This window comes from Tauraco erythrolophus, chromosome 10 (assembly GCF_009769465.1).
Source record: "Tauraco erythrolophus isolate bTauEry1 chromosome 10, bTauEry1.pri, whole genome shotgun sequence".
Lineage (NCBI taxonomy): Eukaryota > Metazoa > Chordata > Aves > Musophagiformes > Musophagidae > Tauraco > Tauraco erythrolophus.
The window spans coordinates 6,682,683-6,708,698 of record NC_141474.1 but is presented as its reverse complement, the minus strand read 5'-3'; the positions used below and the strand labels follow the sequence as shown (position 1 = coordinate 6,708,698).

General features: G+C 51.4%; 1 protein-coding gene across 5 annotated transcripts in view; it reads right to left on the bottom strand.

The window, feature by feature from the left end:
• The window catches only part of PBX1 (PBX homeobox 1), a 130,071-nt gene extending 106,833 nt beyond the window's left edge, over positions 1-23,238 (bottom strand). For all 5 annotated transcript variants that reach the window (XM_086617203.1, XM_086617204.1, XM_086617205.1 and 2 more), the window contains exons 1-2: positions 23,048-23,238; positions 20,323-20,396 (exon numbers count right to left, since the gene is read on the bottom strand). In XM_086617203.1, coding sequence (XP_086473329.1) covers positions 20,323-20,396; positions 23,048-23,238 — 265 coding nt within the window. The remainder of the gene's footprint in view (positions 1-20,322; positions 20,397-23,047) is intronic.
• Positions 23,239-26,016: the final 2,778 nt, after the last annotated feature.

The window sequence follows — 26,016 nt, the reverse complement described above, 5'->3', positions numbered from 1 at the left end:
GGGAGGATGCAGCGAGCAACACAGCCCGCACACAGGACCTGCCATGCCTTGCAAGCCGCAGCTTGCCAAGCACGCCGAGGGCAGGTAGGCAGAGCCCCGCACTCCGAGCGCGCAATCCCGGGCATGCTCGCAGCTGGAAAAAGTCGTCACAGCCTTCCAGCTCCACCCGCTCCCCCTCCTGCTCCCCATGGCAGAAGCGTGCGGAAAGGCTCACGAGCCACTTTTGCTCACAGCAGGGCCTTTCCCCTTCCCACCTTTGCGCTTGCAAAAAGAAAAGCGCAGGTCTGACACATGCTGACTCCTATCACATCAAGAGACCAAACTGTTGAGGTCACAAGGATGAAGCTTCCCAGATTACTGGGGACTAAACCCAAATTTCTCATGTGACAAGCTCCGTTCCCTCTACAGCAGCTTAAAAACCATCCAGCATCCACGTAGGAAAAAAAATTAAAAATTAAAAATCTCACCACCTAGAAAAGCAGCTCTCAGGGCAATTCAGGGAATCAAGCAGTAAAGCTAATTTAGATGCAAATTCAGACCACTTATCCTGCCTGAGATAGCTCCCAACTCCACCCACCTGGATACAGCTGCAAGACCATGGTGCCCACCTACACTGGGGCAAGTTTTTTTTTTTTAAGAAAGCTTCTACTTGATCTGCTAAAAATACAGAGCATGTTGTTGAGATTGTTTTCCTGTGGCTGTTCAATATCCACCGTGCCATGAAACCCTCAGTCTGCACATCTAAGAAAAAAACTACACATGATAAGCAATCACGCAGTCCATATGGGTTAACAACCACAGATGGAACGGTGGGATACACAGAGATGAGAAGCAGAGGTTGCTCCTGCAAACTGCACTTTGGCATTCCTGTCTTTGAGTAACTTTCAAACAGAATTGCCCAAATACCTGTTCTTTCAGGACTTTTTTAAAAAAACACAGCATCACTTGAGAGCTGGATTTGTCGTTAATGTATTTGTAATATAAAACTGAAGTCAAATTTCAGAGAAATACTTTTTAATAAAAAAGGCAAAGGCTTAATTTCAAAAATGTAAATATGAGACGCTTCTATCTTTTATGCTTCCCAAAAGCAAAGCAAGAGTCTTCTTTACTGAAACATGTTAGGAAATTAAGCAGCACAAATTTGTACAACATTTCTGTCAACCCAAATACACATTATTATTTCTTTTCCTCCTCAAGACCTTTTTTAATTTGGAGGGAGGAGGGAAGATCTCATCTCACCTAAAGACACTAAGAAGATGCCAATGCCTCTCAAGCCCACAAACAACTGGTCTGTACCTCGTCTTGCAGGGATGCAACGTGACATCCACAACAGGCAAGAAGGGAGCATCTCCCACCAGACCCAGGTCAGCATCCCATCCAGGGACTCCACAGCAGTGGTATAGGCAGGACGCAGGCAGCAAGCCTTGCCCAGGAATTAAGTACTGCCCTTACAAGCCCTCTGCACACACTCCCACACCACCCAGGTCACAGAAAAATCGATGGAGGGCAGGAAGACCTCATCGAGGTGGCATCAAGCTGGTAGGAAATGCCAGCACCTGGGAACCTTTGCCACAGCAGGAATTAAAAGCAGCCGAGCTCCAAAGGAGAGGAGGAAAGAGTTACTACAGCCACCTACTAAGTCCCTGTAGGCTCACAAGCAACAGACTCCTATGTTTTCTGGGAGGAATACAGAGATATCTGGGCTCATCCAGCCCTAGGGATGCCTGCACAGGGTGGGAGGTGAGCACAGGGACCACCAGTGCTTCAGGACCCTCACCACTCCAAGCAAGGAGGGGACAGGCTTTTAAAGTAAGGAGAGCATGGTGAGCTGGGCAAAAGGAACCCTGCAGCATCCTTTGAATCACTAAAGCATCAGCAGCATTCCGTTGTGCCTGGGGGGGGATCTCCTGGAGGGGCCTTCGCACAGAGCCAGGGCTGCTCCCCTTCTCAACATGTTCAGGAACGCTCCTGTCTGGTTTTCGGCGCTCCATTATCCAAAGACTCCGGCAAACGAGGCAAGACCAGCAGCGGCACGACTTGACTCAACGCCTTCCCGCGAAGGGGCCAGCCCCATCCACCTCTGGCTTCCAAGAGAGCCACGGGAAGGGGAAAGGAGGGGGGCTGGCAGAGAGGACCCCCCTGCCATGGCCAGCCCCACACACACCTCGGCCAAAGCCTTCCCGGGGTGGGGGGGGGGGGGAGCTACACAGCCAGCACCCCTGTGTGCAACCTCCCTCCCCACCACCCCTTTCCCCCTTCCCTCCCCTTAAACTCGCTCTTGGCCCCCGTCCTCCTGAACAATCTCGCCGCGGGCTGCTTTTGTAAGCTTCCAGCCCCAAAAGAAAAATGATGGGTTTGAACTCTTAACCCCGCCCCAGAAAAAGGCTGGAATTAAAAGGGGTTTATGACTAAGTATGCAGATGGGAATACTGTAATAACAACAGGCGAAATGTTTGCCCAGCAGTTCTGGGCTGGTTTCGGAGAGAGGGAGGGAGAGCGGGGACAGGGCGGCTTCTGGCCGGAGGATGACGGCACGGAGAAAGAATTTGGCGGCTGGGAGGGAAGGGAGGTTGCTGATAAATGCTGGGGCAGAAAGCGGGGAGGGGGGCCAGGACCCAAACGCCGCATCGCTGGCACTTCAGGGAGGCTGGCTGCGGCGCTGCGGGTTTCTGGCTGGCTGACAAAGGCATCGCCGCCGAGGAGGCAAGCAGGGGTAGGGGGAGATGGCAGCAGAGCTCAGCTCCGGGGCCAGCTCGGCACGGATCATGCGTCTCGCAGGACACCGTCGTGCTCAGTGAGATTGGGATATACGACAGGGAGCACATCAAGGCAGATGGTAAAGTTCCCCCGCACCCCAAATCCATTCTGATAGCAGGGACCCATGCACAGGACTCCTGCCAAGGGGGAAGCTCACAAATGCAAAGAAGTGGCTAATTTTTACCAGCCCTGAGACTCCACCTCCACTGAAAATGTGGTAAAATGCCAGTGCCTAAATCACCTGGAAAGGCATTTTCAGGACATCACCTTCCCCTTTTAGCAACAGGCTGCAGCGAGCCCTCGCAAGTCAGAGGCTCAGGCGAGGGGAGACCCAAATCTCAGCCATCATCCCAGAGGTGTGTGCCTCGCCACTCACTTAATCCTTCTGCAAAAAGGCAAAACACTGCTTCTCCACCACCTAGTCCTGCACAAGGCTGCTCCCACTCCACAGGCACCCAGGACTCCCCTCTGCAGGGGACCAGCCAGGTGAGGCACCTCAACAGCTCCCCATCACACAACAAAGAGCAATCCCGACATTGCACAGCAGAGCCAAGAAACACCCCCTTGCCACCACACCAAGCAAGGCTGTCCATGGGCACCCAATCCATAGCAGACGTTTGCTCCGTAACTCTGGAGATGCGTGTCCCTGATTATAGCAATCCAGAACCTTCCTGTTCTCCTAAGCTCGCCACGAGGTACCTGCAAACTTAATACAAGATGCAAACTGCTTGCACAACATCACACATGGCTTGGCAGCCACAGGCCAAAAAGCCACCAAAACACCCAAATCTTAAGTCACAGGGAGAGAAATTTACATGCGGCACATGAAAACAAGCCACAAAAACACAGACCTCCCCAAGTCCCCAGAGGAGCCACAATATTGAACCATTTCTGAGCGATGCTCCTGCCGCGCTCGCTGGGTGCAGCCCGGCCTGATGCAACAGCAGCCCTCTGCCAAACCAAGCACCTCGCAGGGGTACAAGGCTCGGACGGGAACACGCCCCAGACGCTTCCATGCATGGGTGAGGAGCTAAAGTTGCGTGAAAAAAAAAAAAATATCACAGCATGACTGGCAAGCCAGGAACTCCAGAATTCCCAGCTTGCAGCGCGGAGGATTTCCAAGCGTGTCTCACACCTGCCTTTGCTCAACAGGGACCTCAGAGTTTGCAGCATCAGCGCATGGAGCTTTGACTCGACTCTGGTCCCCTCCTGCTGACCCACTGCATTTACCAGAGGTAGGGAGTGCTGGAAGGAACCTGTGGATACTAAAAGTTCTTTCTCACTACCACAATCCTCCTCCATGACCGACCTGTTGCATTTATGAACAGAAACACAGCAGCCCTACAGCAACCAGGCAGGAGGACCCCCCCCAAACCACCTCCTACAGCACCCAGTACTGCTGCTACCAGCAACACAGCACAGGGGACAGGAAGAAAAGCCAAGCCACCAAGCTTGCTCCTCTTAACAAGCCAGGAGATCTTCATTTTGCCTCTCAAGCAGAGCAAACGTCTCTGTAAAGACATTTAGAGACCATCTGCGGGGTCAGGAAAGATGGTCGCTAGCAAAAGGAGCGTGCATGGCACAGGGTGACAGGGAGAGCCGGGCTCCGGTCCCTTCCAGCACCACACGCTGCAGCAGCCTGCGGCGGGCACCAGCCGCACAAATGCACAGCTCCCTTCACGGCCGCTGCTCCGCGATGGCACGGCGGGGAGAGCCGACACGCCAGGAAGCACTCGGATCAGGTAATGGAGGGTGTAGGAGACTCGTGAGATGATTCCTGTGAGTCAGACGAGCTGGCCAGGGCCCAGATCAGCAAGCTCTGCAAAATCAGCAAACAAAAGAGGGCAAAACCTGGACCTCCCCAGCCCCTTCCTGCTGGCTCTGAGATGACCCCTGCAAGCAGCCTCGATGAGAGCAGACAGAGCCATGTGGGATGTTGCAGCCAGGGAGGGGGACAGAGACTCAGCCTGCCATGCCTTGGGTGAGCTCCCTGCTCATTCCTGGGACTCGCTAAGCAATTTGGTTTCTCCTCTGCCAAAACAGGGGACAACATTGCTCTTGCTTCATTTAAGCCGTGAGCAGCCTCTCTCCACATGCAAACTGAACCCAGGAGATTCTCTTCTCGCCCACAACTTCCAGGGCACTTCCCAGGATTTAAGGGTCAAAAGTAAAAACACTCCTTTGCAAGTCCTTTTCTGACAGCAGCATTTCCCCTCCGTGCCCGATTGTACACCCATGGCTTGACAGCCAGGCACGGAACTGGTCTACACATGGGATGTTCACATCTCCCTGCCAACAGCATGGCACTATGGGAGGCTGCAGCCACTTGTCTGCACCAGGAGGATCCCCTTAGGAGACCAAGGTGAAGGTCTCTGCTTTCCAGAGACAGACGTCAGGCATTTGGTCACAAGGAGATCCAGGACTGAAGCAGAGCCCTGGCCCAGCACATCTCTGCAGGATCACAGCACCTTTTGAGGAGCAGCCCGAGAGAAGGGTCACCATATGTTTCATGGAGACTCCTCTCCCTGGAGGCTTGAGATCCTTACCCTCCAGACTCTGCCAAACTCAGTGCTATGGCCAATCCGTCTTCCATAAAAGCCCCCACAAAGTCTCTGCTGAGGTGCTGCCATCCTTTCCTTGCCTGGGACTTCTAGACATCCCAGTTGTCATTATTTTTCATTTAAAAAATTAAAGAAGGTGAATGGTGGGAAGGACATCTGGAAGAGGGATAAATACCCATCAGGAGTCATCCCAATTCTGACAGCTGAATGAGTTAGACAAGTGCTAACAAACAAACAGGCTGAATTGTTCCTTTCCCTTCCTCACAGGCTGAACCAAGCCTCCTGAGCACCCTGAACGCCAGCTCAGGAAGCAGTCACTTCCCAGCTTTTGGGAGTAGCGAGACCACCAACCCTGGTAGCTGCCCAGCAAACCAGCCTGCACACACTGTCTGATGGCACAGGGAGGCCTCCAACATCAAAACCCACTCCCCTGCACCCTCCATGGGGTACCACCCACCACCCAGAGAGGACCCCTGAAGTCAGGTGACATGGAAGACCAAGCCAAAAGCAGTCCAAGACATCTTTCTTGGTGAGATGGAAGCAAGCGACATGCAGCCTTTAGAAACGGATGGGGACCAGGACCGTGCACCCTCTCTTCCCTCCGGCAAAACCTCCTATTCCAGGAGAGAGGCGATGCAGGCAGACCATCAGCCTCCATCCCTCTGATCCATAATGGCCCGGAGCGCCTTCCTTCCCCTGCTCCCGACGGGAGGCACACCCAGTGCTAAACACTGAGGCTAACTCCATCCGGTCCTTTTTCCCTACTTATATTGTCACTAAAAATTTATCTGATTTCTGCCAAAAAAAAAATAAATGCTGCACCTCCCCTCTGCCCTTCAAAGTAAAAGCAGCTCTAGCCCTTTACCCAGGGAGAGGGAGAAGAGTTTAAACATGAGTCCCCCATCTCCAAGGGGGGACCTCCAAGGACTTTCACACAGTCCTGTCCCGTCAGCCTGTCTGTGGCATTTGATTCCTGTCTGTCACTAAGTGATGAGGACAAAGGGTGAGGAGTCAGGAAAAGGTCTGAGCTACTTTGTTCATCGTCTGGATACGAACTTTGGATGAACTCCGTGGGGAAAGAGAAAAGCCGCATGGAGCAGGACGCACCGGGCATAGCGCTCTCTCTCCTCTGAAAAAAAAAAGAAAAAGGAAGAAAAAAAAGGAGGCTTGAACAAGGGGAACGGGTGGGAGGGAAAGGGAGAGGAGAGCATTCCCCATCCCCATGGCGGCAGGCAGTCCTGAGAGCTCCCTGCTCCGAGGAGACAGAAGGATATTCAAACCGCCTTCCCAGGAGGCATGTTCAATAAAGCAGGATGCCAACGCAGCCTTTTCTCAAACAAATCTGTTAGCGGCGGGCCAGGGGCCAGCTGCAAGGGCTCGCTTTTTAAAGCGACCAAATGGGAATTTCCTAATAAAATAAAATTTTTTAAAAAAGCTCCACCAAGGCACAGTTAAAGGGAAACTTGCTGGCAGCAACGAGAAGTATCTTACGCGTAGATAGACACATGGGAAGATGAAGTACAGTGCAGGATGGGGAGCTTTGGGGTGCATCCAAGGTGCTGAAGTACCCATGTGCTCCCCTGGCCCCCTCAGGCACCCAGATGCACAAGCTGGGGGAGACAAATGCCCACAGCATGGTTACGTACCCAGGGTGAAGGTTTACAAGGAACGAGGGAGCTGGCTCACCCTACGCTGCAACAGAGGTGATTTCCCTCGTGCGGATATCAGGGACCTGGAAAAGCCACCCCAGGGCATGCTCTGCTCCTTTGCAACTGGAAAGCCTTATGCAAATGTTAATTAAATCAGCCTCTCATAGGGAGCAAAGCCACCACAAACTTTCTCCCGAATCCAAGCAGTTAAGATGCCCACACCCGGATCAGACACAGCCTCCATCGAGAATTATCAGCAAAGCCCACTCGAAAGACGTGCCGAGCCACACAAGAGAACGATTGCAATTGCTGATCCTGCAGCATTCACGAGAGACCTGCTGAGCACTGGAGGTGAAGGGTGCCCCACACAAGCCACCCCACCACGTTGCATCAGCATCGCACCCTGAACACAGGAGGTGACCCACAGCCCCACAGGACAGGTGGGAACACAGCTCTGGCTCTGTCACCTTGAAAGTCTCTGCCTGAGGCATGAGCAGTTGGAAATCCAAGGGTCATACTGGAGGCTGTTCACCACCAGCCTTACCAGCATATCCCGGTAGAGTGGGTGAACTTACTCTCTAAGAAGGGGAAACCTACTTAAGACAGAGATTCAGTGGGTTACAAAACCCAAGACAGCCCCTGAAAGCAATCCACTAGAACATGCCAGAGGTTACTAGCCACCAACAAATAGAAAAACAACTCCATATGACAAAGCTCTGCCTGGGACACAACCACAACAGCCCTTCGTGGCAGAGCAGCCCAGCCACAGAAGGCACTGGCGAGACCTCTCCAACCGGGCACATAGCAGCAGGCAGGGCACATGTTCCCCTTCAAGGTGAGAGAAACTTCATTCCGTGCATGATGCCCAGCGCTGGAGACTGAGAGCGGCAGAGATGGTCATGGGAATCACTAACCCCAGCTCCACTCTGGCCTGTCTGCTGGAGAAAATTACTCAACTCAAGGACTCTTGGAAGTGGAAGGGATCAAAGGCTTGGCTTCATTGATCCACAGCTACGTACAGCCCCAGACTTCCCAAGATCCGCCTGCTGCACACCAAGAGAACGACCAGGGTAAAAAGAAGGAGGAAGGGGAAAGGAAGTACATTTCTGCAGGGAAACAACCCATCCGTGGAAGCCAGGAAGGCAGGTCCACCCTTGCAGGCACCAACACATACTGGAAGAGCATGTGTTAGGAGGTAACCTGAGCATCTCGAAGACCTTCAACAGAGAAACTTTGATCTCCTCCAAGCACAGCCAGCCCCAGGGGACTGCCTCTGAATTACACAGCACAGTGTGCCAGGACAAATGGACCGTGCAGAGAAAACCTCAGCCCGTTTGGAGGAGTTTGCTCCATTGCTCGTTCCAGAAAGTCAAAAAAGCTCTTCTGGCAGTGAGAGGGACCTGTCCGCAGCAGCCCAGCCAAGGCAGCCTGGCTCGAAGCAACAAGCTCCTGACAGGGAGAACCAGACAGAAGGAGAAGGGGAAAAAAATGGACAAGATGTTGGCTGGATTGGCCAGTAATTCTATTTGCAGAAGGTGAGAGCTTGGGGAGGAGATGCTGGTGCTGCTGGATCCAGGGCTATTTTGAGAACAGCAAATAAGAGGAACAGAGGGAAAAGGAGGGGGCTGGGGGAAGAGAAGGTAAAAAAAACCAAATCTGCCTTATTATTGCCTGAAACCCAAGGAGACTGATTAAAGCAAAGAGCCTCCCTGCCCCTTCCAAAGGGTTGTCTCATCTGCTTCCTAAATCTGATTCCCATTTGTCTCTATACAGTTCTCATTTGTTCTTCATTTAGGTCTCCCCTCCACACTCCCTATCAAGCCTAGGACAGCCCTCCAGAGAGACCTGGGCTGGGCTTCCCCTGGCAGCCTGTGAGGGCAATCGCTAACCAGGGTCAGATCCAGCACCAGCACCTGTGTAGAAGGAGATGTGGCAAGAGGAAGGCAGCAGGCTGCTGACTACATGCAATGGCCAAAAGGCCGAGGAGATCCTTGGACAGAGCTGCCTGAGGGAGAGGAGCATCACCACCCAAAGGTGTTGATGGGAGCCCAGCCGCCTCTGGGGCAGCAGACCTGGCATCCCCAAAGGGCGAATCAGAAGCAATAAAAAAGTGAAAGGGACTGGAGACCCACCACACATCCCAGCAACTCGCAGGGCCTGCACAAGCCTAACCAAATGCAGCAGAAAAAGGGAAATAAAAATCTGTCTTTCCACCCATGTGGACTTTGCCATCTGCCTCAAGAGCATGGAAAGACCGGAGACTTCCCCTACCACCATCCCTTGCTGTGTCTTATCTCCTTCCATATTGATTGTGGGTTTTTCACAGTAAACAATCCCCATTTGTCCTTGGGATAGTCTTCCTAAATCTCCAGCCATGCCATCATGCTGCTGCACACGTCGTTCTACCCTCACGTTCTACCCTCGACCCACACGTCGTTCTACCCTCAAGAGCCTAGGGGTCAGGACACCACAGCTTTCTAGACGTGGATGCAGATGAGCCAGGAGAAATTCCACTCCAGTCTTCACATTTCCCGGGCATGCGCTGCAAACCTACCCAAATGGAAACTTAGCACCCTTTGCCGCAGGGGAAAAAAAAAAAAAAAAAAAATAAAATAAAACGAGCATCCTCTGCCCAGACCTGGCTGCCCAACTGATCCATCCAATGCAAGAAGAAAGCGAGCAAGCAGAGTCTGAGCTCTCCACAGCCACCATCCACCCAACAGAGCACGGTCCAGATGGTTGTACAGGTACCATCATGCTACATAACATCGTTTTCCTTCTCCTGTTTGCTGCCTAGGTAGAGGACACAGTACTCATCTGCTGCCCTGTCTGCTCCCTCCGGCCCATAAGGAAATCTGAGACCCCTGACCTTCTCCACTGCATCTCCCCAGCCCCTCCGCAGCTTAAGCAGCCCAGGTGCGCAAATGTTACCCAATGCCCTCGCCAGGCAGAAAGTAAATTCCACCGAACAGGGGAAATGCCAGCTGCGGTCAGACCCCGGGATGTGCAAATAGCAGCCAGGGACCTTCGGGAGAGGAAGAGCCCGGGCCCAGGCGCTCCTACAGATAATCCTTCTCAGGACGCCCCCTCCAGAAGCTCCTGTAGCAGAGGAAGGATGCTAATTTGACTATTTGAGGGAGCGTAAAAATAAATTAATAAATTAAACATTTGCTATTGAGCTAAATGACCTTTTCAGCCGCTTGGGGACAGAATTGCATCGGGGCTTTGGAGAGCGCTACAGCGGGTGCTGCTTGCTCCCTGCTCGATGATGCTTTGTGCCTCCGGATGCATTTAAGGGGTCCATGCCCCCCGTAGCCACATCTGCCCACCCAGCAACAGAGCCGAGAAAGAGCCTCTTTGGAAAAATCTGCGTAAGTAGGGAGGAAGAAGAGGTCTGCTAAGGGCTTGCTAAGCAAAGCGCTTCAGACAGCTTCATTTCACATCGCCAAAAGCATAAATCAGGGAATGGCTCCTTGGGTTTTTCCTCTGTTACTGAAGTATATCGTAACGTCCCTTCTCAACACCGATACCGATTGACACTTCACATCTGCTGACCAGATCTGACAGCCAGGATTTTCTGGGGGAATAATACATTCGTCGAAAACACCATTCCTACCACCTGCTCCCCCCAGACACACAACTGCACTGGGAGTGGGGCCGCAGCAGGCTCCTGGCTCTCACCAGGCATGTGCACAGCACAACACGGCAGCCAGAAGCTTCACCAATTCGTATCAGAAAGAAACAGGTGACCCCCTTGCAAAGCAAGGGTCACAAACTCTTCAAAACACCACCTCCACCAAGGGTGGTGGAGCACGTCCTGCTGCCTGCAAATTTTCCTACACAGGACCAAGCGTCCTTCTGGAAAGCAGAAGCTTCACACAAAACATACCAGGGAGGTTGAGTCCTGTGCTATGAAGTCAGGATTGACGGCTGCGACTCCTTCCAACTCATTTCTTTTACCCTGTGAACTCTGCCTTTTGTCTAGACATTTGCAATAGTCACATTATTGCAATATCTGCAATCACGCTATTGCAATAATAATTTTGCATATAAACATTCCCCTCCCAAAGAAAAAAAAAGATTAAGTTCAAACGCTTGCAATCTTTTAAAATTAGAGACTTGGAGTCAAAAGTCAAATTCAAAGCCTAAAGTCAGAGACTGATCCATCCAGAGGCTCCAGGTATTGTATCATTCTTAATGTTTCACCAGAGAATCACTGCACAGGGTAAAAAAAAGGATGTGTGCAAACAAGCAAACATACACCCATCAGCAGCTCAGGCTTTGAAACATTACTGTAAAAACCAGAAATGCACATTTTAGAGAGTTAGGGGCAGATTTGCTTTCATTTTGGCTCCAGTCTTGTAAATATCCAATGTCAAAGGAAACAGTCACACTGAATTAAGAGAGAAAATTCCCCGTGCTGCAGAGACGTGTCCAGGATCGGGACCACTGGAGTTGGGAAAGGAGCAGCGACCAGCAATGAACACTTTGCAACTGGAAGGGTATTTTTGCCGTTTAACCTGCCACCGCTAATTTGGCTAATCGACATCACTCTGGAATTTGAAAATGTTATCCAACCAGGAGAGAAACTTGATTTTCCTCTTCTGATAACAAGGAGAGGCAGACCAGCCAGGCTGGGCCAAACGTGACGTTACAAAACGCTGCCTGTGAAACCGAAAATGGGACGTGGAAGTGATGAACTGAGTTTCTGGGCTTGCACTCGGGCGAAAGACAAAAATCCAACCACCAGCATTTAGACAGGCTGATCCCCCTGCAAAGGCAGCTCTGCTCGTTCTTCACCGAGGCTGAAATAAAACGGCAAAGTTACCATTTTAGATCAGTGTGGCTCCTTGCAGCACTGGCTGTTCTGAGAGTTTTCAATTTATCTGTATATTTACCGAAAAAAAAAGGGGGTGGGTGGGGTGGGAAACAGCCCGTCAGCTTAGGCCAAGAAAAAGAGCTATTTTGGGTAAGGCTTCTCCTATAAATAAAAGGCTGGGTAGGGAGAGGACGGTGACAACGTGCTGCTCACTCAAGGTGTCAGAGGGGATTTCTGTTATCCATGCTGGCGAGCTCCCCAAAACGCCGAGAAGCAGCGACAGCACACCGCTCCTCAGCGGGCACGGCAGCCATCCCCTCCATCGGGCTGCCCGTTCTCCTGCCGCCTCGCCTTCACCACCAGGAAAAGGAGCCGGAAAAGGCGTCTTTCTCTTCCAGCTTTAAAAAAAAATATGAAATAAAAAATACAGGGGCAGAGCTCACAAACCCAAAGCCAAGATATTTAATTCCTCAGTGCTTTTTTTTTTTTAATTGACACAGTTGCAAACCAATAATTCCAGTCGAACCAATCTCCCCAGCACCAGAAGAAAGCATCGCTCGAGTCCCTGCCCACCATCACCACTGGCCTGACAACATCACGCTTTAATGTATTCAGCCCACAGCCCCCTAAGGCCACGGCTTTCTGTAATTTATCCCTATACTGCCCGCCACCGTGTATTATTTAAGTCGCCAGGGGACACGACGCCTCCAAGACAGTTTTCAGCAGAAGCCACCGACCACCCAGCCCGCAAAACCATCGGTTTTGGTTTCAAACGGGGCTCCCAGCAGATGCTCCCCAAAGGCGACATGGCAAGAAGAGGCATCTCCCTGGAAAACCCCTGATCCTGATGCCTCTGGAGCATGCCAGGGAGGTGATGGTCTGCAAAAGCACCACGTGGCACCTAAAAACATCCAGGGAGCCCAAAATGCAGAGGTGCTCGCACAGCCTGGGCTCTGGTGGAGGGTACCCCATGGCACCCGGTACCCACCAGCAGCACTGGGGTGCCATGGGTGACCCCAGGCTGGCAGTCCTGGGGCCAGGCACTGTCCTGGGAACAGCTTCACCTGCCGCAGGGAACACTTGCCAGCCTGACCAGATCGGGATCATCTCTGGGTGGATGTTTAGGGACAGCAAAGGATGCAGATTGAGGTTGGTTTATTAGATTATGGACAGCCCCATGCAAACAGGGCCATATTGATCCGGTCTGCAAACACCTGGCTGGGAATACAAGCAGCCCCTGAGTATACAGAAGCTGCTGGAGATTATTAACCAGATCCTTTGCTGTAAATCACATTATCTCCTTCCAAACCCCAATCCAGCACCGAGTCCCCCCTATGCTAGGCACTGAACAGCACACATCCTTGCAGCACAAGGGAGTATCACTTCTCCCTGCACAGCACCCAAAAGCCCAAAAGTTCAGCCCAAAAGTGTGGAGCCCAGCAAGGGCATCCTGCTCTGGGGTCCATGGAGCCAGGGCTACACAGCCCACCTCTCCCACAGCAATCATAGAATGGTTTGGGTTGGAAGGGACCTCAAAGATCATCTAGTTCCAACCCCCCTGCCATGGGCAGGGAAACCCTCCACTACACCAGGTTGCCCAAAGCCTCATCCAACCTGGCCTTGAACACTTCCAGGGATGAGGCAGCCACAACTTCTATAGGCAACCTGTGCCAGTGCCTCAGCATCCTCAGAGTGAAAAATTTCTTCCTTATATGTGATCTAAATCTAACCTCTTTCAGTTTAAAGCCATTGCCCCTTGTCTTATCACTATATACCCTTGTAACATCTCCAAAAAAAGCAAAGTATGTGTCACCAGGACGACGAAACTGTAAAGGAAAACTGCCCCAGGAATGGACGGGAGGGGAAAAAAAAACATATCAGAAAAGGTGGAAAAAAATAAAATATCACGTCTCTGGACACAAACTCATCCCCTGATCCCACCTGGTATTTGTACCAGCTGCCAACCGTGGCACAAACCACTCCTCCAGTGCATAGAGCACAGAGCAAATAGCACAGGCTCTCCTGTCTCCCAAAGCACCCCAACTCTAAGTGCAGGAAGGAAAAAATATCAGTGAAATGTCTAACAGCACATTTCCAAGAGACCAGGAAACCTTTTGCAGAGCTTCATAAGCAGAGAAGGCAGCAGCTCCCGGATTGAGGGAGGAACTTGGGAAATGAGGTGCTGAACCAAAGGCAGAGGAGGAATCCCATATTCCTCCCTTCTCCTCACCAAAATCCCCAGCTCTGATTCAGCAGAAGCACCAGCAGCAGCATAGCCCAGCGCATCCCACTGCAAACGAAACCATTTACGTTTAAACCACCACCCTGCTCCCCTAAAGAACTGCTGCATGCGGTAATTTCCTTGTGACGGGGAGGGATGCGGGGGGAAGAGCCACGATGAAATTGTCTCAGAGTTTCTCTGCGTTTTGTTTACAGCTGCTGCCCTCGAACACGGGGCCGGCACGCAGCGCGCGAGCCTGCTAACGGGAGTCAATCTGGCATTTGAGATCATTTAGAAAAGCTCGGCTCGCAGACAGTCAGCGCTCTGAGGGGGGAAATCCCTTTGCAGGTCTCAAATAAGAGGACTTGAATCATTTTTCCCCTGGAGAAATTTAGGTCTGAAAGATCTTCTGAGTTTCTCGTTTGGAGCTACGAGGCCCAATAACGAGATCTCTTTCCCTGAACTCACCCACAACACTTCGACTGCTGCCAAAACCTTTCGGAGGCGAGGGGAGACGGAGCGGAGAGAGACCCGTGGCAGTGGGGAAGACACCTGACGTGTTCACGTAAGAGGAGCTCTGGTTAGCTGTTATTTATACATGCATCTGGTTAATACAGATTTTTTTCTGGTCTGCATTAATTGAGCACGAAGACCCCTTCTCCTCTGCGCCTTGCCCAGTGCTCTCAGCAGGCAGCATCCGAAGAGCGGGATGCCAGCGTGGCACCTTCCCGGCACCCTCCTTCCCCTGGACACACACACCCAATGGCCACCGCTACCCAAAAGCTGCTGCTACTGGGGAGGCTGGTTGCAAGGAAAGGCTTGGTAACACGGGATCCGGGGCAAGAGGACAAGCTCAGCCATCCCCCAGGAGCAAACCGAGAGGGCAGGGAGCAATGGGACGATCCTCCAAAAGTGTCCTGCTGGTCCACCGCAACACAGCCAAGTTTTCTCGACATCGAGCACCCACAAAAACACAAGCCTTGAAACAAAAATCAAGCAGGTTTGCTCCTGTACTCCCCAAATTGTGGGGAGGCCCTCAACAACGGTGACACTGTGGCGGAGCCAGGCTTGGCTTCTGTGCTTTGCCGGCAGGGCTGAGGGGGAGGAGGTGGAGGAAGAGGCTGCTGGCAGTCCCATGCTTCCCACCTCCTCCCCAGGAGGATTGCAGGACGCCAATTTTGATTAAACTAATTAAACCTGCTCCGTTCCAAGAGCTCCAACCACATGCTACCAGGGGAGAGGAAGAAAATACGAAATTGAAAAGGAAAAAGAAATCTCCCTGCAAGCATGCTCCTCCAAAGCTATCCATCCCCGGTAGATCCCTGACACAGAACACCGCACTGGAAGAGGAAAGCCCAGAGAAACGACTCGCTTCAGTGTCACAGGTCCAACCCTGAAGACTCTGTGCTCCGGACAAGGCTGCTGGTCTTGCCAGCCACTAGGACACGTCCCCTTTCCCATCAGCATGAACTGGTTTCCATCCTCTCCCACCCAGCCCTCTCGCAGTAATACAGCCCTCCACCAAGCCAAGGTCTCCCAGACACCATCTTCCCTTCCAGACCATCCCCTTTCCTCCTTTCCCTTGAAAACTTCAGGTTTCTGGAAGTAATTTAATCGCAAGCTGCAAAGAGGCTTCCTTGGGCAGCGCTGGCCAGCTAGAGGCCCTGCTCACCCAAAACGTTCCGCTTCCCCCCAGCGCAGCCACACCAGGGACCCGGCAGATTTGGCCCCTGCAGACCCCACAGACCCTGCCCCTGTAGGGACCCTGCCTGGCTGGGAGAAAGAATCATCACTTCTGCCTTCAAAGCCTTCCAACTGGCAGAAAACAAATAGACAGATAAATAAATCCCAAAGCAAAGGCTTCCTCCCCTTCGAATGGCAGGAGGGAGAGCCCGGGCAAGGGCTGGACCTGCCGAGAGCAGAGCAGGGACCCCGTGCAGGCCGACCACTTTCGTTATGAGCTTTTGCAGAAGCAGAAAGCAGCCTTGGGTGCAAGAATTGCATTGAAATTCAAATCCCCTGCGCCTTGGGAAAGCTCGGTCGAAATGCAGGGCAAGAGGGAGCGCAGAGTTTGAAACCCGAGAAAAGGGCTGGGGGGCAAGGGAAGGAAAGGAAGCCACCCCATCCTGGCTCACAAAAATACTTCATCCAAGGGTCCTTGGGCTTGCTGGCATACCCTGCTTACAGCTCTGCCCTGCACCCCAAAAAAAACCAGTGCTGCACCCACCATGGCTGCCCTCCTTCTCCCCGTGCTGCTCTTGATGGGGCTTTAGCTGAGGGGGGGCAGGGGAACAGAAAGAAGGGAGGGAGGAAGAAAGAAAGAAACCCCGTATCGTAATTGCTATATTAAAGAGAAACAGCAGGCAAGAATAATAAGAGAGGTGTCAGAAGTGAAATACAGTAACAGACATTAAAAAAAAGACTACAGTTCTGCGATGGGGGTGTTAATTGAACACAGAGCTGGAGAGAACAAAGGGGTGTTAAGGAAAAAAAGAAGGGGAAAAAAAAATCCTACCTCCTCCAAAGATCTGATTTAAGTTTGGTGAAGATAATGCACAGGGAAAGGTAGCTAAGAGGCACCTTATATAGCTATTATGTTCTAAAATTAAAAAAAAAATAAAACAACAAACCCATTATTCAACAACAATTGCACAGCTAATCAGTGCTGTCTATAAATATTCCACTTAGTAAATTCCCCCGTTGATGGTATGTATATTTTTCTTTTAAACCTGAATTCTTTCAAACACAGAAGGGCGAGGAAGGCAAGAAAATAAAAATCGGGAGATTTCAAATACAAAGTCAGGGTCTTTTTAAGAAGTAGAATTTGCCCGATGCCCTCACCTCCCCCAAAAGAGCGGAGAAAGTGAAACGATGGGAAAAGCTCTTAAGGAGGAGGAATCAGATTAAATGGTCATATATCCTGCGCTCAGCCTCTCCCTGCCGGTCCGTGCCGAACGAGATGGGAGTTGGGAAAGGCTCACAGCTGAAATAGATGCTCCTGCATTTTGACAGCAGATATTTTCCAGTTTGCCATCCAAGGACCTCATGTCTGCGTACGCCTTGCCTGATTCTTCTGCTTAGCTATTCTGCTCATGCAGAGAACAGCTTAAAAAAAAAAAAAAAACACAACATATCAAGAGAGAGGAAAAAAAAACAAGGGGGGGAAGCCATAAAGACTATAAGCCATAAAGTCCCTACCCCCACCTTCAAACTTTTTATAAATCAGCAATGTAATTTCCGATTCCAATCCCTATTGACGGAGGAATCAATTGTATTTAGGACAACAATGCCTCCCATTTCCATAATTATTATTCCAAAAAGCCAGCCAGCCATTTGAAGGCAGTCCTGCCCCTTCCCTCGCAACAAAGCGACCAACAGCAAGTGAAAACACACCAAATGAACGCTGACAACTTATACGTATATTTAAGCGGCAATTTTTTTCCCCCTACGTGCTCCTGCTCGGATCAAACGTCTCAACTTTTGTTACTGTTAAGCAGACACCACCCCAAAAGCGGCAATTTCCAGGTTGCAGACAAAAGACAACCCAGCGAGCTTTCTTTATTGTTATTATTATTATTATTTTTAAAAGTGTTTATAAATACTTTAAAATAACTGAAGAGCCCAAGTGCAAAAGGGAACTCTTCGGCCAATACAGACGACCTCTTTTTCCAAGAACTTTATGGACACTTTGGGTTTGCTCAAGACAACGTTAACGCTATGAAATATTAGCCATAATGTTGCGAGAGACGGTGGTAAAGTCTCCGTAAGGCTCTGGAGTCACTTAAATCAGGCAGCGGGGTAACCGAACGCACATTTTCTGCACATCATAACGCCGGGGGGAAGATGTACGCACGCACTTTCAAACACCCACCAGTGACCACAAACAATCACTAGGATTTCAAGCGCGACACATGCAAAAATCTGGGAAGCGGAAAAAAAAAAAAAAACACAACACAAACCCAAAACGGAAAGTGGGAAGAGAGAAGTTGGCTCAACTTTCACACTGCTGCCCACAAGGAAGAAGTAAGCAAACAGAAGCAGGCAGCACCCTCGGCCCCAGAAAAAAAAAAAACAACACAAGGCTAACTTCCTCCTAGCTTTGGGCCCACAAAGCAATAATTAAAAATAAATAAATAAACGAACCAAAACCATCTGGCCATTTGCTTCCTCACAAAGTGTGACTTTTGGGGATGCGGACGGGGGAGAGGGAAGGAGGTCTTTGAATTTGCAAAGTAAAATAATTCACCGTAAACCTCTCCGAGGGTAGATAAACACACTCCCAAAGCCATCTCAATTCAGCCTCTTTGGAGACCTCCGTACAGCGGCCCCGCAGCCAAGCAAACCAGGCACAACAGCAACCAATAAAACACAAACATAAGACAGCCCCAGTCCACACCTGAATATCCTTTATTTCCAGCAGCAAGCTTTGCCCTATACCACCTCTCAATTTTCCTTAGCAGACAGGAATTATCCCCCCCAGTCACTATGGGTACATACCACTCCCCACCCCTCGCCAGGACCCCGTGGCATCCACGAGGATGCAGGAGATCGCTTGGATCTCCCACCAGGTTTGGTCCTAGCAGATTCCACATCCCCTAACTCTGTGACTGCACTGACGGCAAAGCCGAGCTGGGATTAATCGGTTACCCTGCCAAAAAGTACCCCCACACGGACAACATCAGCAGCATCAAATAAAGGCAGAGAAAACACAGTAAAACATTTTCTTTGGCTCACAGAAAAAAGATGGAGAAAAAGAGAGGAAGGAAAGGAACTCGGTGGCTCCTTTTCTTGGGGTGGCACACAGGGAAAGACTATAAAACCACCTCTAAAATTTATCTCTAAGCAGACTCCCTCTCGTTACATCATACGAACTCTGTGGAGGTTCCCGTACCGAACCCACCGCTTGATGTTACGGGAAACTGCAGAAGGAAGGACCTCTCCGTAGGGTCAGACCCGGCCACGCAGCCGCAAGGACTTCAGAGAGCCGAATGCCATCGGTAGGTGCTTTGTCTGGGCTACACGCTGCACAAACAACGCTTAACAAAGGGCCCCCTTAGTCATTTTATATATATTGTAAGAGTCAAGCAATTGTATTTTCAATCAGCTGCTCACACTAGGAGGTTTTATATATTATTTAAGAAAGAAAAAAAAAAAAAAGGATCCAGATTCAGGTTTCCAAAAGCTGTTCCCCTTTTATGTGTAACTATCAATGTATATCAACCGAGTGTGCAATCATATTTATTGTCACTTTCATTCATGTCATGCCCTTGCTTATATGGTTTAGATATGAATTATTGACTGTTACAGTCCTTGTTGTAAAAGGGGAGGGGGGGGAAGAAGTCAAGTACTTTGCAGCGTGCTAAAACAAGGCAGCTGGATCAGCATGGAAAAGCCCGCCGGTCGCCGCTCGCCAGCTCAGAAAGCCGACAGCAGAGATGAAACCCCCCTCCCACACCGAATTTCCATCGTTCCCCCCATTTTTTAATTAGAAAGGAGAGGAAAAAAAAAAAAAGAGATTCCAACAAATAAATAAATAAGTGGTGCATGTTGCTAAATGTCCTTCCCTGAGCATCTGTTGTTTAAGATCACCCTTGATTGATGACTGCTATTTTTTAATTGTTGCTTTTAAAATTTAAATGCCCCCCTGGGATGTGTTATAAGTGTGTTAGTACATGGTAGGAGGTCTGGAAAGTGGGAAACGGCAGAACCAACGCTCTCATGCCATTAGCTTCTTTAGAAGCCCGAGAACACCCCATGCCATAAAACAACAGTACCCTAAAGTAACTAACAATCTAATATATTGCTTTCACTAAAGGCAACTGACAACTCGCTCTTACTTGAGCTAGCCTGGGTGATTGGCAGACAAGAGCATTTTAACCCTTTCTTTAGAAAAAAAGTAAGAAACCTTTACGTTTACCTGAACAGTAATAGCAGTAAAACTGCACAATTTCCTTGTGTTGGGTTTTTTCCCGCCCGACTTTCTACTCAGATTTATTATTTTTTTTAAACAGTGCCATGTCTTAAAGAAGAAACTAGAGCAAAAGAGAAATTGCAAGGGTTTTGATTTCTTCCTTCTCCCCAGAAAAAGCAATAAATAAAAAGAGGCTATACAATAGAAATTAAACCACGATATTTTCCCTTCCAGACACAAACCACATCATGCAAGTCCACTGCCAGAAGCATTAAATACCAGCGAGTTATTTCTCCCCCACTTAAATACTGCTCACGGGGAGGAGGGGCCACAAACTTGGTGGAATAAAACCCTTGAAGAGCAAAAAGAAAAAAAATACAGAACCAACAGCATTGATTTCCTACCTGTTTTTTCTTTGATTTCGCACAAGACGTTAAAAAGGGCTGGCTTCATCCTGTGGCAGTTTAAAGCGTGTTTCCTGGAGAGAAAAGAAAAAAGAGAGGAGGGTGAGGATGTCACCACAAGGAACAACTTTCCAAATTCGCGCCGGCTGGCATGTGCGTGCTGGAGGTGGGGGGGGAACACGTTTGAGCCCCCTTGGCCCCATCACCATCCCAGCCAAGATTTGAGCTGCAAACAGCCACCTACCCATCGCAGAGGACGAGTTACGCCAGTTTAGGAACAGCTTGAAAATCGCCTTTACCGCCGAGCGGCTCCCAGCGCCGGGACGAGCCAGGCGATGCACCGAGCCGAAGCCAGCAGCTTTTGGGAGCCAAGTTCAGTTCAACTATTCAACACTGGGAGAGCACTGGGTTCTCTCCGTCCCTCACCTCTGATATTAAACCCAGCCCTGTGCTTTATTAGGATCATCCTGCAAGGCAGAGGAGAAATAAAGCCCTCCTTGCCCCAGCGCTGGAAACATCCTCTGCTTAGAGCCATCAATTCGGAGAATTTCAGCACCCAACTTGGAGCACAGAGACATACACACACGTATGGAGAGAGAAACCCACCTCTCTGCCTCCGTGCTACTTACACCCAGCTTATTTGCAGGTGTTAAAATTTAATTCTTTACAACTGGGACAGTAAACAGATTTCAAAACAGCCAGCTGCTTCTGGGAAGGGGAGGACGTGCTGTTCAACGCCTTTCTTCGGCTGCTGTTATTTCGGAGCTGACCCTTCTCCTGCGGGTTTCGAGAAGAGAGTTTGGTGGTGGGGGGCAGGGGGGTGGGTGGTTTTAATTAGCTGGTTTTAGAACCCACCATGTGCCTGCTGAGGCGAAGAAACAGTATGTTTTTATTTTTTTCTCTTTAGCCGAGGGTTTCGTTGTACAAAGGGCTGTTGCTATCAGGCGCTGGTTACGGGATTTCTGTTTACCAACCGAAATTACATGCAAAAGACAATGTGAACATCTGGCAAACATTCACACTACTTACCCCACCACCCACAACATGTTAAAAAGATTTATATATCTGATGAAGTCTCTCAAAGGTATATACTCTCACAGAACCACAGCATCCCCTTATCAGTACACCCAGATGGGTGCAGACATTTGGGTATACACAAATCACGTACACATGCTGTAGGGGCCCTCTTACAAATAATTCTGGCACTCCGCATCTTCCCAAAACTTAATTTAAAAAAAAAAAAGGCAGCAAAACAACCGTGCAATAGTAGGATGGATGGAGGAAATGCAAAGCCAAACATCACTGATAAATACAGTATGTTTGGCTGCTAAGCATTAAAAATAATAAAAAAATGTACTGTGAGGAAGCAGCTGAAATAGTCCAGCAAGGCAAACCCATAAAGCCTTCTCAGAGCTCTGTTCTGCTTTGGTTTTATTGATTTGATTAACTACAGTAAATTATCCAGGCAGGAACACACACAATTCCTGCAACTTTCCAAAGGAAGATTCCCCTCACCACCCCGGGTCTGGCCGGGGAGAAAGTGCATGATTTCCTCCTCCTCCTCCCAGCTACTCTGCCTCTGTAAGAACATAAGAAAATTAATAAGATCAGCCCAGTAACAAGCCTTTTCGGTAAGCAGAAGCTTTATACAAGCTGGGGAGGCAGGGATGCTGTAAACCGAGGTTTGGGGGTACTTTTATCCTCCTGGAAGTTCTTACTCAGCGAGTTTCGGGGCTGTGCCGAGCGTTTTTCCAGGAACAATGTATTCTAGCAATCTGCTCCAGCTCGGGGCACAAATGCCAGGGGGAAGGACACCACACCTAGCAGCTCTGCAGCCCAGAAGAAATTTCAAGTGTACCCCAAGTAATTCAGGGCAACTTTTTGTGTTTTTTTTTCTTTTTAATCCCTTCAACTGTGCCTTCAATTTGGGGATTATATTTTTCCCTCCCTTAACTTCTGCTAGCGCCTTTGAAGGTCTGTATTAGGTTTGCACTTCTTGAAGCCAGGGGCAATTCGGTCACCGGCTTTTTACAACCTTTTTTTTTTTTTTCCCTTTTTAAATACCTCTGCAATTAAGAAGTAAAAAAAAAAAAAAGGAAAGCTTTATGTGCATCCTCCAAGCGCAAAAACATGGCCTTTAAAATAACACCGCTACAGGGCCCTAGAAAAGAACATTATTATCGCCCCTAAAAAAAAAAGGAGCAGCACTTTGTGCCTCTTTCGGAGGGGCCCAAAGCAAGAGCCCCCCGCATGCCCCAGCCTGCTCCAACAGCCATCTGCCTCCGGAATTAACCCCCACCCCAAAAAGGCTGGGAAAAGCCAGGCGGCCTGCCCGGCCGAGCCCGAGTTTGGGACCCTCGATGGGGATGGGGTCGGGGGCAGGCGCGATGGGGGAGCTGGGGGGCGCGGGCGACGGGCGCTGCGACCCCCGGAAACCACCACGAAGTTGGGAGGGGGGAGAAAAAAAAAAAGAAAGGCAAAAAAAAATAACCCGTCCCCCCTTTTTTTACACCACCACCACTCCCCCCCCCCCCTTCCTCCCCAGATTTCTCGGCAGCAGGAAGCCCCCGTCCCCGCCGCTGCGATCCGCGGCCGGGCGCGCTCCCCCCGCCGGACAACAAAGGCCGGGCCGGGGCACGGGGGAAACTTCCCCGGCACCTGCCCCCCCACTCCCACCCCCCAAAAAACTCCCCGCCGGCCGGAGACGGGCCGCCGCCGCTCTCACCTGGCCTGCGCTTCGTCCAAACTCTGGTCCGTGATGGTCATGATCTGCTGTAAGATGTCTCCGATGTCCTGCTTCCTGCCTGCCTCCCCCTCCGCCCCGCCTGGTCCATCCTGCATGTGCTGGGACAGGCCCGGGTGCCCCGGCATCCCCACCCCGCTGTGCGTGTGCATCAGCCGCGGCTGGTCATCCATCGCCGGCCCCCGGCCCCCGCTCCGCCGCCGCCGCCTCCTCCTGCCCTGGCTGCCGGGAGCGGCGCGGCTGGGCTGGCCGCCTGGCTCCTCGCTTTCTTTTCTTGCTCGCTTTCTTCTTCTTCTTTCCTCCCCCCCCTCCTCCTCCTCCTCCTCCCCAGCCTCTTCCTCTTCGCTTTTTATTTATCCTTCACGCTGGCGCCCGGCTCCGCGGCGGGGAGGAAGAGGAGGAGGAGGAGGGAAAAAAATGCAAAAAAAAAAAAAAAAAAGAGAGAGAGAAAAGAAAGGGGAAAAAAAAAATCCCTTTGGCTGCTGGAGGAGGAGGGAGGGAGGAGGGAGGGAGGGAAGGAGGAGGGAGGAGGGAGGGAGAGGGGGGGGGGTTCCGGGGAAGGGAGGGGAAACGGCGGCGACTCCAAAAGCAGGGCAGCTCAGCCCCGCGACCGGGGAGGCAGCGGGCGGCCCGGCGGGGCAGGGGCTGCGCCCGGGGAAGCGGCGGCGGCAGCAGCAGCGGCCGCGGCAGGGCGGAGCGGGGCGGCCGCCCGCGATGGCAGCGCCGGAGCCGGAGCGCGGCGGAGCCCCCGCGCTCCGGGGGGAGGGCTCCAAACTTTCCCCCACCCTCGGGCCGGGCTCGGGGCTGGCTGGCGGCCCGCACCGCTCCGCAGCCGGCAGCGGGGGCCCCCCCTCCGCCGGGCCTGCGCGCACCGCTCCCGGCCCTCGCCGCCTGCTTTTGTTCGGCTCCGGACTCCTCAAACTGGCACGGAGGAGCCCGGGGGGCGGGGGGAGGAAGGGGCAGCGGCGCCTCCCCGCCCCCCCGGCTCCATTGGCGGCGGCGGCGGGAAGGGCGGCCCCCGCGGGCCGCCCCGCCTCCTCCGCGGCCGCCCGTCAATCTCCGGGTTCAGAGGTGGGCCGGGGGCCGCGCCCCGCCCGCGCCTTAAAGCGGCCTCGGCCGCCGGCGGCGGGGACGGGGCAGCGCGGCGCGACGGCCTGCGCCGGTTCGGCCTGGCGGGCCCCCGGCGCGTCTCCGCTCGGCTCCAGCTCAGGCCCCGGCCCGCCTTCCACCTCCCCTGCGAGAGCCTTCCCTCTCACCTCAGCCACCGCCGCCGCCTCATGCTGCCGTTCCGCTCCTTCCTCTTCCCTGACCTCTTCCCTGGGATCTGAGGCTGTCCGGTGGCCAAAAAGGCCTCTGTAGGCATCAGCTGGTGAGCAGGGATGGCTCTGGGGCAGGGCTTGCCTGCAAGTTTGGTTCTTAAAAAAGAATAAATAAAATAGTTATGGCGATATAAGAATTTCTTGCGTGGGAGATGGTTTCTTTGGATCGTCCCTTTCCCACATCCGAGGGTTGCCAGCTCCGGGCCCTGGTAATGCAGGGGAAGGTGGTCCCTGACCTCAGCTCTGGGGAAAGAGCCATCAGGCTGATTGCGAAGAGGAAAAAAAAAAAAATAAAGCAATTGTTTTGCTTCCACTCTTCATTTTTCATGAAACGCTTTCCAGTGTTTTAAGCAAAACATGGCTTTTCATTTTGAAATTTCCTTTCGAACCATTAAAATGTTTTAAAGTGGTTGAAGGCGGAGTGAGATGTTTTGATTTTTGTCGCTAAGAAATGTTTCACTCAACGCGTTCTTTGTGTTTCTCCATTTGCCAAAATTTTTCAAAGGTTTCTGCTTTCTCGCCTGAGACGTTATCTATCTATTTTTCACTTTTTTGAAAAGGAAAAAAAAAAGGAGAAAAATATCCTTTATCTCCACGGCTCCACAGGATGTGAAACTTTATCCAAGAAACAAGGAGTCGAGGGACTCCTCTCCAAAGGTCCAAACTTTCAGACACTTAGTCATCCCTTCGCTCGCTTGCTCACACACCGAGTCTAGACATACTCTGTCTCAAATTCTGGCAGGGACTCTCCCATCCCCAGAGGTCAGTCCGGAGTCTTTGGGGTTTGATTTTGAGTGGCTCCGAGGAGAGGCAGCACCACAGAGCTGAACACACAGTAGAAGAGGGAGCAGTGGCTGCCAGAGGGGGACAGACAGAGACGCTGGGGACCACAGGACATGGTGGCCTGCTGACCTCGTGGGCTCTTGTGTTGCACATCCTTCCTCTGCTTCCCAAGCCATGACACGATGCCTTGGCACATCAGGTAGACATGAGGGAGAAGGAGCCAGAAGACCCCTGGGGGAGCTGGCATGGGCAGAGTACAAGGCACGTGTTGGGGCAACACGAGTTGTCTGTGGGGTCGGTGAACCCCAGGCAGCCCCCCAGCATCTCACAGGGAGAGGGGCAGAGCGATCCGAGCTGCTCCGAGGAGGCATCCCAGCACGGGGCCTTGGAGGAGCCATTGGGTCAACGCAGAAATGCCCAGGACTCTGCTTCTGCCATCTGCTGGAGTCTGTAAAATCCTTCCTGTCAGAGATAACTAATCCTGGGGCCTTTACAACACCTCTCCTCAAAAGCACATTTCATTCCTCCATCTACTCCTGCCTTCCAAGTGCATGAGATTGCAATAGGTATTACGGAAAATATTCCCCATGGGAGCCGACACTGGACTCCCTTAAAACCCAAACACCATCACCCCTCCTTCCCCAAGACACGAGCGAGCGCTATGCTCTATTATCTCTACACTCACTAAATCTTTCTGAAATAAAGAATAAACATTTCCACCGCACATCATGTAAGTGTACGTGCCAAGCTGCATCGCTTCCTCTCCTCTGTGGTTGTTATAAAGTGGTTTTGTTTCAATGGGGAAGCAGATGGACAGATTCCAAGTCTGGCGTCCCCACTCCCTCCGAG